The sequence below is a fragment of the Megascapheus bottae genome, chromosome 2, assembly GCF_031878675.1.
Source record: "Megascapheus bottae isolate mThoBot1 chromosome 2, mThoBot2.hap1, whole genome shotgun sequence".
NCBI lineage: Eukaryota > Metazoa > Chordata > Mammalia > Rodentia > Geomyidae > Megascapheus > Megascapheus bottae.
Window position 1 is genome coordinate 53,390,138 of NC_143510.1, and position 13,447 is coordinate 53,403,584.

Below are 13,447 nucleotides of genomic sequence, written 5' to 3' on the forward strand. Positions count from 1 at the left end.
TATTTATTATTACTATAAAGTTAATGTACAGAGAAGTTATAGTTATGTAAGTCAGGTACTGAACATATTTCTCTTTGGACAATGTTTCTCCCTTCCCTGACTCTCCCAGTATTTCCCTCCCGTCACTACCAGCAAATTGTATAGCTCTATTTTTTGCTCATGTGTGTGCCTAAACACTGTCCCTCAGCTTCTTTTGCACAAGGCTAGCACTCTACCACTGGAGCCACATCTCTACTTTCAGCTTTTTGGGGGTAGTCTATTGGATATGAAGTCTCACAGATTTTCCTGCCTGGGCTGGCTTCAAACCAGGATCCTCAGATCTCAGCCTTCTGAGTAGCTAGCAATACAGGTGTAATCTACAGGTGCCTGGCTACATTTTCTTTTTCTTTAGGCTAGTGCTCTACCACTTGAGTCACAGCTTCACTTCTGGCTTCTTGGGTCATTAATTGGAGATAGGAAAGACTTTCCTGCTGGGGTTGGCTTCAAACCATGATCATCAGATCTCAGCCTCCTGAGTAGCTAGGATTAAAGGCATGAGCCACCAGGACCCAGCTAGGTTTTTGAACTCTAGGTCTGGGCACTGTCCCTGAGCCTTCAGTTTAAGACTAGTACTCTACTACTTAAGCAACAGTGCCACTTCCAATTTTCTGGTGGTTAATTGGAGATATGAGCCTCATGGATAGTCATACCCAGGCTGGCTTTGAACTGTGATCCTCCGATCTCAGCCTGCTGAGTAGCTAGGATTACAGGTGTGAGGCACTGATGCCAGGCCTAGAAACTATTTTCTTTCTTTCTTTTTTTTATTGTCAGGATAATGTATAGAGAGGTTACAGTTACATTCATCAGGTAGTAGGTGCATTACTTCTCACACATTGATACATACGCCTTCTCGTGTTTTTGTCCCTGTTTCCTTTCCCAAACTCCTCCCAACTAGAAACTATTTCTAAATTCATATAGTCAATCTTGTAATTACTAAGGCAATCTGACACTAATTTTGCAAAGCACTCTCAGGGGCAATCAGTGGGTGTACAGATAAAGGTATTTCTAGTTAATGATCATATGTATATCACATATACATATGTGTGTATGCATTTGTGATGTAATTAGAAGAGTCACAGGAAAGAAAAACCCATTCTCCAATCACCAATCCCACAATATATCACATCACTCATATGTAAAAATCCTTTATTACTGGGGAATTGGGAGACATTGTATTTTTAATGTAGAACCCTATGGAAACTCTAGCCAGGCTCTAGAATGGACAGGCAGTATGCCTGGGAATTAGGAGATCTACCATGCAGTTTCTAACGAGGCTGGGGAAGAATGGGGAAGGAGTCTGAACATAATGTTATAAGCATGAGGAAACAGGAGAGCGTGCACCTGGGATCCAGACAGGGCACAGTGTCTTCATGACCAGGGGTCCACACGTGCAGTGCTGAAGACAGAACACACAGACACATACACACACACAAAATAACATCTTTGTCCTATAAATCCCTCACTTCCCACATCCTCTAGGGAAGTAGAGAAGCCAGGGAGGGCACCTGTGAGGAAAGACAGAGCAAGGACATGGTCACCCTCAGTCATTCCTGTGGCCTTCAGGCTTGAGGACTGTTATCCTAGCAGCAGGTACTTTCCACTTCCCACCACTATGTGTTCAGATTCATCACCCCCAGTATCGCAGTACACACACACACACACACACACACACACACACACACGCACGCACACACACACACACAGCCCATGCAGGGCACCTTAGTGCTAAATGCCTTCCCTGTTTATCTGATTCATTCTCTTTTCAGAACCTCTCCTCTCCGCCTCAGAGGAAGGACAGGCTCAGGATTCCTTCCATTTTCAACAGTTTCACATGAATGAAACAAGATGAGACAATGATCTGTTGTGATTCATCTCCTCTGATCTTTTTTAAATGCTAGCCTTTGGGGACCTTATGTCCCAATCCTGCCTGGCACCTCAAACAGGTTGAGAATGCTCCATAGTGTTAGTATTGTGAAGGCCGCAATTATGGCCTAGTCCCTCTGAAAGAGCTTGGATTCACCAGCAAACATTAAAAGTAGATTTCCACAATGCACTTGTTTTTGCCATTTGTATAAAATACTATGGCAAAATTGCACTGTAATTATCTTTATGGCTGGTGTACAACGCTGGAGGAGAGTATGTCATCCAGATATAACTGCTCATATAATTATCTGGCCATCGGCAGGACTGAAATAACCATCTAATGAGAGCAAAAATGATACGGTAAGTACCATGTAATCAGCGAGTTACAGTTATTACAGCCCTCTGTGCCCTCTCACCCAGCAGTAAATGGGAGGAGCCAAAGCCAGTGTCTGGTCCCAGGGAGTCATCATACACAGGAAGAATCAAGAGCCAGTTCCTTGAGTCTCAGATTCGCCACCTTGAGTTCAGTGAGTGTGGCTTCTTGGGACATGAGGAGAGAGATGATGTGTGTGATTATTGAGGTTTCCTGGACTCTCCCTCATTTTTATCATCCTCCCACTTTCTTTGGAAGTAAGTGAAAAGAAGGCCATCCATTGAGTTGTCAACACCATGTGTGTGTAGATGGTGTCAGGAAAAAAAAGAGTCTGTGTTTTGATGAGCTCATGCCTTGGGGGCCTGTCACACTGGTGGACAAGTGAAGAATATGTCAGCCAGCCCACTCAGGCCTGAGGCTCTCAGCAGACAGACCAGAGCCAACCAGCAGACACACTAGGGCATTCCCCAACTCCCAGGCTGGAAGAGCTATCATACCTCTGACTCACAGCTCTGCGCCTCAGGCATCCTTCTGAACTCCTCCCCTAGACTCCAAAATCCCAACACTGGGAGATCTATCATCACTCTCCTTTTTCAAATGAGGAAACTGAGGCCAAGGAGACACAGCGATCCAGGATTCAAAGTTAAGCTTGAATCCATTACATTTCACATAGAGACTACGATGCAGCTTCCAGCTAGTCCTGTTAGACTGTAAAGCCTCCTATCTTTTCTTAAATCACCCTGATCTAGCTGAAATCTGTGCCAGTAACATAGGACTCTAGGCAGAAAGGTTCCACCTGTCCAGAAAGCAAATGCTTCACCTGTGAACAGGATGTGGTACCAGTAATGTGGTGATAATTTCTCCATCTTTAGCCCAGATCATGCACATCTGGTAACTGCACCCCCCACCCCCGCATCTCACCCCAATGCACAGTCCCCTCTCTTCTCCCCAGCCAATGAGCTTACCTCATTCTGCACTGGGGGGATACTTAAGGGTACCAAAGCTGGGGATGTTCTCTTCATTCACATTGGTAGGAGAGTCTGGGATGAAATAGACAGCAGTTGGGAGAATTCTTCTGAATGAAAACTAAAACCTGGGCCCGGGAGTTTGGCCTAGCGGTTAAAGTGCTTGCCTAGCATGCACAAAGACCCAGGTTCGATTCCTCGGTATCCCACATACACAACCAAGCCGGAAGTGGCAGAGACGAGACACAACCAAACCGGAAAAGTGGCAGAGACAAGACTGCGACGGCGACAGAGAGCGAAAGCAAGCAAGCGGAGCCCAACCGAGCGGGGCTGGAGCGAGCGGGGCCGGAGCGTGCGGGAGCGAGCCGAGCCAGAGCCAGCGAGGCCGGAGCGAGCGGGGCCAGAGCGAGAAGGGGCCGGAGCGAGCGGGGCCGGAGCGAGCGGGGCCTGAGCTAGAAAGGGGGCCAGAGCGAGCGGGGCCGGAGCGAGCGGGCCGGAGCGAGCGGGGCCGGAGCGAGCGGGGCCAGAAAGACAGAAAGAGAAGGGGGCCAAAAAAAAAAAAAAAAAAAAGAAAACTAAAACCTGCTCCAATAGTGAAGGGCTAGCTATGAAAGGAGCCCTAGAAGGCAGAGCTGGAGGAATCAGAGCCTGCTTATTCCTCTCTCAGCTGTAGCCGGGCTATTATAGAAAAGTGCCCTTCTCTGAGTCCTACAAGGACTCAACTGAGGATCTAAACCGCCTGGGATGAAGAGATCAAGAAGCATTTGGTAAAACCACCAGCACCCCAAAACTGTCTGGGTACCCATACAAACTCCTACCTGGTCGGCTGTTCCTCTTGCCCATAAGCCCCACAAAGAAATCATGCATGTCACCTGCAGAAAAAGGTCAACAGTGTCAACAGGAGCGTATTATGAGTTCTGAGATGGTGTTCTTCCCTCTCTCTGTCTTCATCTCTGTCTTTGTCTATCTGTCTCTCGTAAGGCTTTTCCTAGGTAGTCCTGAGAACTTATGATTCTCCTGCTGCTGGATCTACAGTATACACCACCATTCCTATCTGGTCTCTGTATCTTGCCCTGGACTGATACATAATCCATAGTTATTAGGCATATACTCTTGTCCATTTCAAGAGTTCTCTACAGCAGGTGCCTTGGCTCTGAATTTCTAGTGCCATTGTAATCCTCTTGTTTTTCAATGACCTGCCAGGAGAAGACAATCTCCCACACCCCTCACACCTGCCTCCTTCCTGTGCCCTGGTGGCTTTTCCTACTCAGAAAAACTGGCTGGGCAGTTGCAGCTGGCATAATGCCTGCACCAGCTGAGACAGAGCCAGCCAAAACGGCTGGTGGACCCCATGCCATGGAGATCTGGACAAGTAGACAGCAGACATAGGCAGGGAGAAGAAGCTGCTACTCACGTTTTTGGGGAAGAGATGATTCCTTTGAATCTGGAAAAAAAAATTTAAATGAGACATGGATGGTGGGAAGCAATGATTTGATGATTCAGGGAGGTTCAGCTGACAACCCTGACTGATTCACCAAGTCATTCCTGGTGCCCCCTCCCCCCCCAGCCTGTGGAAGTCTCCAAGGTCTATCTCATCTGTAGAATCCTTCCCCTCATCCCTCTATCCCTCTCCCCAGGGCTGGTCCTACCCATGCTAGCCTTGCTCAATGCTTTCAGCAGTTCCTCCAGAGAGAATGAGCGGCTGTCGTAGAGTCTCCGCAGCAGGGGTGAAGGCAGCGGGTACAGATCTGAGTCCTTGCAGGGGAGAGGAGCAGAGCGGTAAGGCAAGAAACTAACATCCCTCCCTTTTGCTCTCTTCCCACAAAACTCCCTTCTGAACCCCTCACAGCTGCATCCAGGATTTTCTCAGTTCTGCTGGACAAGTGGGTATTCCAAGTATTGTTTTGCAGACCAGTACTGCAGGGAACTTGGTAGAAATGCAGATACTACCCAAGAAACTGCATTTGAACCCCCTCACAGGTAATTCACACCCACAGGGAGGATTGAGGGGATGGGGGAGGCAGGTTGGCCGACCATCCTGATTGCCCAGACCTATAAAGACTTCCGGTGATCCACAATTTTCCTAAACTGGGGCAGTTATTATTGCCTATCTCACAGGTCAAGGGCAGATGTCCCCTACGGTCCCATCCCAGCTTCTGTCATCGCTCTGTGATAAGGGCCATGGGTCCTTTTCTCCCTGGCATATCATGAACCAGTATGCTATGCATGAATGAGTCATGAATTTCCCCAATTCAAGAAAGGCCTGTCAAAGAGAGCAAGTTTCCTTTAGTCTGTATTCTGTGATGGAATCCAGCAGGATTCAGTCCCAGGGTCAGGTGACAGCAGAGAGCAGCGTTCAAACCTGAGACTCCCCTCCTCTTTCCTGCCTCTCATCTCTCATTCTCCTCTCCCTCCCTCCCCCACTCTTCTTTCTCTCCTGCCTCTGTCACTCTCTCTGTCTCTCTCAACCCCCATGGCCTTCGGCCTCTGGTTTTTACTCTTTCATTCCCCTTCCTGCCCTTGATCTAGAATTTCTTTCAAGGAAGTTACATGCTCAAAATGACATCTCTTCCCCCCCACAAGCAGCACCCCAGATTCTGGAGCTGCGCAACAGGGGGCTCCCAGTTGTCCTCATGATTTTTTTTCCTCACAATTTGTGGGCACAGCAGGGTGGTGTGTATGTGCCACGTGCACCTCAGCTCCACTGAGAGACAATGTTGGTGATTACGTTGGAGAATCTCATCTGCAATCTTGAGTGCCTCTTTCCAGGGCCCAGGGGCTCCATGGGCTGCTGTGCACACACCAGCAGCATTTACCCAAGCCATAGTCTCCTACTCCACAACCCAATTCCTAGGCATCCAGGCATTCACCTCTTCCTGCAAGGAGTTTCCTTGTTCTCATGGGAAACAGGCCTCTCTTTGAGGAACCACGAGGGCCAGAGGGGCCATCTCAGCGTTCAAGGTACCGCAGCAGGTTTGTCTCACACGTTCAGACTATCTTGGGCTGAAACTTTATGGCTCCATAGCAAGGTCCTGCCTATATTTGGCACACCCTATGCATTTCTGGATGGCTTCTGGTCACTTGCATCTGTTGCAACTGCTGCCACCTGCAAGACTGCCCTGGTGATCTCTCTTAGCCAAGCAGTTTCTGGCAGCCACTTTCCCCAAATTATTTGAATGCTCTGCCCACCTCCTGTAATGAGATGCTAAACAGATTGGCACTGGAGAAGCAGTTAGACTTCACACACTGAATTTGTAATAAGTCCCACCTGAATTATCTTAAAAGCATTTGTACCAGTGTAATTGCTGTCATCTCAAACCCCTGAAAAGACTTCCTTCCTGCATTCCTCCTGCACCAACCCTGACAATTCCTATTCTTTTTCTTAGAGGGACTTTGAAAATCAAGGTTCAACCTGATTTCTTCTTCTTTTTTTTTTTTTTCATTTTCCTTTTTGTCTTGCCATTCTGAATAAGCAAGGCTGACAGTCAGGTAGAAGAGAAGAAGGATTGAGAATCATAGATGTACCTGAGGTATTCGCAGTAGATAAGTAGATGATAAGGGAATTTATTTGCATCTTGAAAATGCAAGAACCCAGCTAGGAGTTTGGCCTAGTGGTAGAGTGCTTGCCTAGCATGCATGAAGACCCAGGTTCCATTCCTCGGTACCACATACATAGAGAAAAAGCCAGAAGTGGTACTGAGGCTCAAGTGGTAGAGCTCTAGCTTTGAGAAAGTCCAAGGACAGTGCTCAGGCCCTGAGCTCAAGCCCAGAAATAGCAAAAAACAAACAAACGAACAAACAAGAACCCACATACCTGATAGGTGAAATAACATGCAAATGACCACTTGGGAAAGAACATTTTTACTATTTTTTTAATTACCCAGGGAGTAGAGGGGATTTGCTTCCTGACAAAGGACAGAACCTGACTGTAGAAAACCTCAGAGCACCCTACCTTACCTCTTTCACTGCACCACCCAATAACCAAGTCACCCAACAATCCACCGCCCCAACAATATATGTAGGGTATCTTTTATGTACAAGAACACACTGAGAGCCGGCGATATGTCAGACACACCCTGGAGAGGAGGGAAATGTGAGACGACCAAGGAGGAAGAGACATCCGAAGGAAGACGAAATGCCCAAGTTAGACCACCCACCCGGCCCCAACCATATCCACCCTCCTCTTCCCCACAGTTGCCTAGACCGGCAGAATCCCAGGTGCCTGTGATGTTCCAGGACTCCACCAGTGGGTGCCTTACCTTGCTGTGACTCCCGCTGGGTACCACCTGCTCCTGTGATTCCTCACATACAGCTCCAAAGCTTGGAGCCAGGCCAAGAGCCAGGATGGCTGCAAACAGCAGAGAAGTCCTCATGGCGCCTGGAAGGCAAAGGCCAGGGGAGGTGGAAATCCAGCCTTTCTTAGCCAGCAGCGAGGCTTCACCTTGCTTTCCCAGCCCTATGCTCTCCTAGGTAAGCCCTCTTCTACAGAGGTTGGAATGGATCTCTGAGAACTGGGGTCCATTCTTGGAGCCCAATTTCCTTTCTCCCCCATTAGATAGCTCCCAGGATGTGCTCTTGGCAATAAGCAATGATGCTTGGGACTGTAGCTCATAAGAAGATGACAGATTAATAACATACACACTGTTGGATGCTGCTTTCCAGAACTAAATAACCCCAAGACTTAAGGAAAACTTTCTGGTGAGGAAAAATCAACCTGCACCTACAGTCTGCACTTACCCAGGAAGCTAGCTGCTTGTCTATCAAGGGCTGCATCTCCTCTGTTCTTCCCGACCAGAGACCCCTGAGCCCTGGTGCCAGCTTCAGTTCACCCAACACTGCGCCTCACCCCCCTGAGCCTACCTGCAGAGCTGCTCGGAGCTTGGCCTGGCAGGAGCTGGGAGCTGCCTGGGAGCGCTCCCCACTCTCCACACGCTGAAGCTGCTGTGACGAGAGAAACCGAGTGGAGAGGATCTGGAAGGTGGCAGGAACTCAGTCCCAGCTCCCTGATAAAGACTCTGGGAGGGTATGGGGAGCTGAGGGGAGGGGCTGAGAGTCACCAATCCCAAGGTGGCTGGAGGGGAGGGGGGAAGTCTGAGTTGAAAGAAGGGGGAGGCTGCAACTATGTACCTAGAATTCGCAGATTCATGTACACACACACACACACACACACACAGGCGCATGTGCGCGCGCTCTCTCTCTCTATCTCTATCTCTCTCTCTCTCTCTCTCTCTCTCTCTCTCTCTCTCTCTCTCTCTCTCTCTCTCTCTCTCTCTCTCTCTCTCTCTCTCTCTCTCTCTCTCTCTCTCTCTCTCTCTCTCTCAACCCAGCAGTGCACCAGAGTTGTCCAACAGCCTACTTTCCATTCTGTTATTGTGTATGGTGTGTCACAAAATTACCATACCAGGTCTAGCTCCATAGGTGTGTCCTCTGGGCCTTTCCTTCCATAGTCACACATCAACTCCCTACCCTTTAAACCTTCAGGTTTGGCTGGCAACCACGGGGTCACACCAGTAATCCTAGCTATTCCGGAGGCTGAGATCTAAGGACCATAGTCACCCCACCCCCCACCATACATCCCTTTCAGGAAAGTCCAAAATACTCTTATCTTCAATTAACTATCAAAAAGCTGGAAGTGGAGATGTGACTCAACTGGTGGAGCACTAACCTTGAGCATAAACAGTCAGGGACAGCACCCAGGCCTTGAATTCAAGCCCCAGGATCAGTAAATAACAACAACAACAACAATAAACCATCTTCAAGCTTGACTTCCAGGTTGGAACAGCTCAGGCAGGGGCCTCTTTACCACTGTCAGGAGTCCTGGCTAAAGTTCTCCTCCAAAAAAGGATTGTAGGTGAAGACTGAGATATATATAGCTCAGTGGCAAAACACTTGCCTAGCAAGAGCATCATCCTGCGTTTGATTGCCAGTACCAAAACAAGAAAAAGAAAACAGTTTAAAAAATCAGGCTCCTGGGGCCGGGAGTTTGGCCTAGTGGTTAAAGTGCTTGCCTAGCATGCATGAAGACCCGGGTTCGATTCCTCGGTGCCACATACATAGAAAAAAGCCGGAAGTGGTGCTGAGGCTCAAGTGGTAGAGCTCTAGCCTTGAGAAAGTCCAAGGACAGTGCTCAGGCCCTGAGCTCAAGCCCAGGACTGGCCAAAAAAAAAAAAAAAAAAAAAAATCAGGCTCCTGTGGCACAGGCCTATAATCCTACCTATTCAAGAGTTTGGAATCTGAGGGTCCCAGTTTGAAGCCAGGTTGGGCAAGAAAACAGGGAATGTGTGGCTAAAGTGGTAGAGTGCTAGCTTCGAATAAAAAGAAGCTCAGGGACAATGCTTTGGTCCTGAGTTCAAGCCCCAGGATTGGTGTGCGCGCATCACACACACACACACACACACACACACACACACAGACAAACAAAAAATCCCAAACCAGGAAGGATTTCAGATGAGTCTGGAGTCTCCCTTCCCCACTAAGTCCTTCTCCCAATCCTGGTCTGGAGCCGCCCTACCACTCTTGTCTTCACTCCTAGTGTCAGTGCTTCTCCACTGCTGAGAGCAGAGAACTGGGCCAGCTTCCCTCCTCCCCTACCGATGCTAAGGCCTCTCCCCTAGGCCTGCCTCCTGTCCTTCTCTTTCCTGACCCTCAGTGAGCCTGACCACGTCTCATCCTTCTAGACTTGTACTTTCCACGCCTCCTCAGCAGAGGAGGACCACACAGGATGGCTGAGCTGCTCCCCATCCTTCCCCTTCAGCACTGCTTTCTTAAACGCTTCCCTTTTTCTTCCTGGTTACATTTCCCCTGTCTCTGGGAAAGAGCCCAAGGGTAAAGCAGAGGCAAGATCAGATCAGAGACCCAGAGAGAGGTGAGAGACAGAGACAAGGTGCTGAAGAGACAGGGGAGATGGAGAGTGAAAACCAGCTTCTTACAGGGGTCCCTCCCACCCCAGTGTTGGGACTGGGCTTGGTCTGAATGTTCTCAAGATGCCCTTTCATAGCGTGATCTGTTTGGCTTTCGTATCTCCACAGTGTACATAGAAAATGTCTTTTTTTTTTTAATTTTTTGACGAGGACACACGGAAGCTTAGGAGCCTCAGCCACTTGCTCCAGTACACACAGTTTCTAATCAGTGAAGAAGAGCCCAAATTTCAGGTTCACCTCATTCTAAATCTCCCATTCCTTTTACTGCTTGTTGTGAGTGCTGATCTGAGAGGGAACAGTTAGCTCTCCCCAAGGGAGCAGCTGGCCCACCTGAGACTTTAGATTTGGGACTCTCCATTCTTGGAATGAAAAACAGTGTTTCTCTTATTTGCTACAGACAGTGCTCAGCAAGGTTTTTCTGATCAATCTATTTAAGTCAAGCACTGATGGCTCATGCCTGTAATCCTAGCTACTCAGGAGGCTGAGATCTGAGGATATGGTTTGAAATCAGTCCAGGGAGGAAAACCCATGAGACTCTTATCTTCCATTGACTACCCCAAAAAAATAAGAAAAATAAGTAAAGCCTCAAAGGAAGCTGTGGCTCAAGTAGCAGATTTAGCAGAAAAGCTCAGAGACAACACTCAGGCCCTGAGTTCAAGCCCCAGGACTAGCAATAACGAATTAAAAAAGTAAGAATTACCACCCCAATATTCCATATCCCCTCCAGGTTTTCTCCTGCATGCATTCATTATTCTAACATGAGGGTATTTTACTTATTGTCTCTCTGCCACACATCCCATCTCCACCAGGATGTGGGTGCCACAGGGTAAAATTTGTCTGCTGTTAATATCCCTCAACTTTTAGCATTTGGTATATAATACATGTTCAACAGAAATATTTGTAAGATGAGAAGAGAAGCCAGAGTTTCTGTTTTATTCCAACCTCTCAAGTGTTGTTAGGGTCCTAAAACACCACCTCCCATGCCACCCACCAAGGGACTTGGGCCACACAGATAGAAGTTGCCCTAATTGCACAGGGCCCTGTGGTCACCCCAGAGTGAGGGCAGCAGCTGGGTATGAAGACCTCTTTATTATGTGAGAGGCTAATGAGGCCTCATTCAAAGCTTCTCATTTCCCAGCTAATTGTAGGGATGTGTGGACAAAAGAACATGGGCCAGGACCCAGGACTGGGAACGTTTGGTGGAATGAAGAATAGAAAGTGAAAGCTGTTTCCACCCAAATGGCCTGACAGGTCCATTCTTTTGAGAAGCCCAGGTGCAGTGCCTAATGGCATTTAGCTCTCTCCTTCCTCTTCCTTCTCTTCTCCTCCCACTGATCTGGGAAATGGAAACCTAAGCTAGGCAGGCAGAGGAAGTTAGGAATTCAGGAGGTGCACCAACTACCCCCTACCCTCAGCCAACCTATCGATCCCTACTTCCAAGCCTTGACACCAGGGAAGCAGGGCTTCAGCAAAGGTTCACCATGAATAATGTCCTTTGATAATCCAGCAGCTCACAGAGGATGGCAGGAGCCAAGACTCTGGAGAGCAAAGGGATGGCCAGGAGAACGGGCTTTCCTCTTGATCTCTGGGATTAGCAAAGACTTGAAAGAGCCAATGCTAACCTAAGTTAGAGAGGTGATCAAGGAGGAAGCCTTGAAGAGTTGAGCAGGCAGCATCCTTTTGCCCACAAATCATATGCAAATAACATGTAAAGTGCAATTGCAGCTATGGAAACATTTAAGGTGTTTTTGTTTTTTTTTCCTTTGAGCCACATCCCAGATGCTAAGAAGAGAAGGCACTTGAAATCCAGAGACTCTCACAGCTCCTCTTATGGCCTCTTGAGGCCAGAAAAGTAGTTTTAGTGGCTGAGAGACAGGTTAGGAAGCTATTTTCTGGGGGCTATTGGTGGAAGCTGACCCAGCACCTGCTGTATACACTGATTACCTGTACACATCCATCCCATGTTTGACTCAATCTCCTAGGCAGGCCGCAGCCGTCTAGGACACTGGGTGGAGAAATACCAGTGATGAACGAAGGATGACAGTTTCTGGATCCTATGTCCTGTAACCAGAAAAAGCTGAGAACAACTCACAGAGCAAGGAATGGGGAGCGTCCCTCTGAGCCTGGGAAAGAGATGGACTGAGGCAGGAGGACTACATCAAAGCTAGATTTGTCTGTGTGGTGCTGGGAATGGCTCCTTGTGGAGCTCCAGGCCAGCCCCTCAAAGCCTGGGGGCGAGAAAGCTTATTCCAGCCTTATTATGTGCCCAGAAACTGAATCCTTAGACTCCAGGGGTGTAAAAAAAAAAAAAAGGAGGGGGGACAGTCAGGAAAAAGAAGGGAGAGATGGAAGGGTGAAGGAGGAAGGGAGCCCGCCTGCCCCTGGACAAGCAAGCATCTTTCCACATGGCCAAGGTAGGGAGGCCAAAGACTTGATCCTCTCCCCACTCCTACCCCCACCCTGGGAACTGGCAGCTCCCTCAGCCCTGGAGAAAGAAAAGCAGGATAGGGAGCAGCAGCTGCATTTTCTTCTGAAATTGCTTCTGAAAATGACCAGACACTTCAGTGGGAAAGTGACGACAATTTGGGCCCTGGGAGCAGGAGATGAGGCAGAGAGCGGGGGCGATTGGACTCAGGTCACCACCCGCCTCCCAGCCAGACGGGATCTTCACGGCCTAATTCTGAGAAGTCAAGGAAGGGGGGAGGGGGCAACGGCACATGGGGTGGCAGGTGGTGTTGGGGTGGAAGGGGGCTAGCCAGAATCTGAGTGACCCTCCCTCAAGGTATGGCCCCACCTCGGGACAGCTCTAGTCTCTCACCCCACCTAGAAAGAGCTGATGTCTGGGTCCCATCTCAGCTCTGAGCAGGGTATGCTGAAGCAGGGGTCTTGTGATCAGAGAGCAAGATTAATCTGCAGGCAGGAGGGAAGTTTAATCAGGTCTTCCAGCCAGTGTGATTACCTGGGGCTGTGAGCTGCCTGCCGATGGAAGCTGGAAGTGAGGTGAGGGAGACCCCAGCCTCATGACACAGTGAGCTCAGAGCTCAGCAGAGGAGGCAGGGAAGAGGCAGTGATTGAAGAAAGAGGAAGGGATTTCCAGAACCACTAACAATGGCAGCCCTTTGTAAGTCCTCACAGATAGCTCATCTAAATTTCTCTGTGGATTGTAGAAGCAGTATGTTCCCCCTCAAAGTAGAGGGAGAAAGGGAGGGGAGAGGACAGTGTCTATAGGGAAATCACTATGGAGAATAAAAAATAATATTACATATTAATATTAATCAGAGCCCACA

General features: G+C 48.7%; 1 protein-coding gene across 1 annotated transcript; it reads right to left on the reverse strand.

The window, feature by feature from the left end:
- Positions 1-1,171: 1,171 nt before the first annotated feature.
- On the reverse strand, positions 1,172-8,131 carry Tac3 (tachykinin precursor 3). The gene is made up of 7 exons (XM_090356762.1): positions 8,101-8,131; positions 7,500-7,618; positions 4,890-4,995; positions 4,655-4,684; positions 4,059-4,112; positions 3,241-3,315; positions 1,172-1,544 (listed from the first exon to the last, which is right to left on the reverse strand). The coding sequence occupies exons 2-6, from the start codon at positions 7,611-7,613 to the stop codon at positions 3,242-3,244; spliced, it is 378 nt and encodes a 125-aa protein (XP_090212888.1). The 5' UTR covers positions 7,614-7,618; positions 8,101-8,131; the 3' UTR covers positions 1,172-1,544; position 3,241.
- Positions 8,132-13,447: the final 5,316 nt, after the last annotated feature.

Excerpts from the sequence above, each read along its gene's own strand:
- Tac3 (XM_090356762.1), bottom strand. The coding sequence starts at position 7,613 with ATGAGGACTTCTCTGCTGTTTGCAGCCATCCTGGCTCTTGGCCTGGCT. Across the intron at positions 4,996-7,499 it reads CCAGCGGGAGTCACAGCAAG|GACTCAGATCTGTACCCGCT; the intron begins GTAAGGCACCCA and ends CTCCCCTGCAAG. Across the intron at positions 4,685-4,889 it reads ATTGAGCAAGGCTAGCATGG|ATTCAAAGGAATCATCTCTT; the intron begins GTAGGACCAGCC and ends TTTTTTTTCCAG.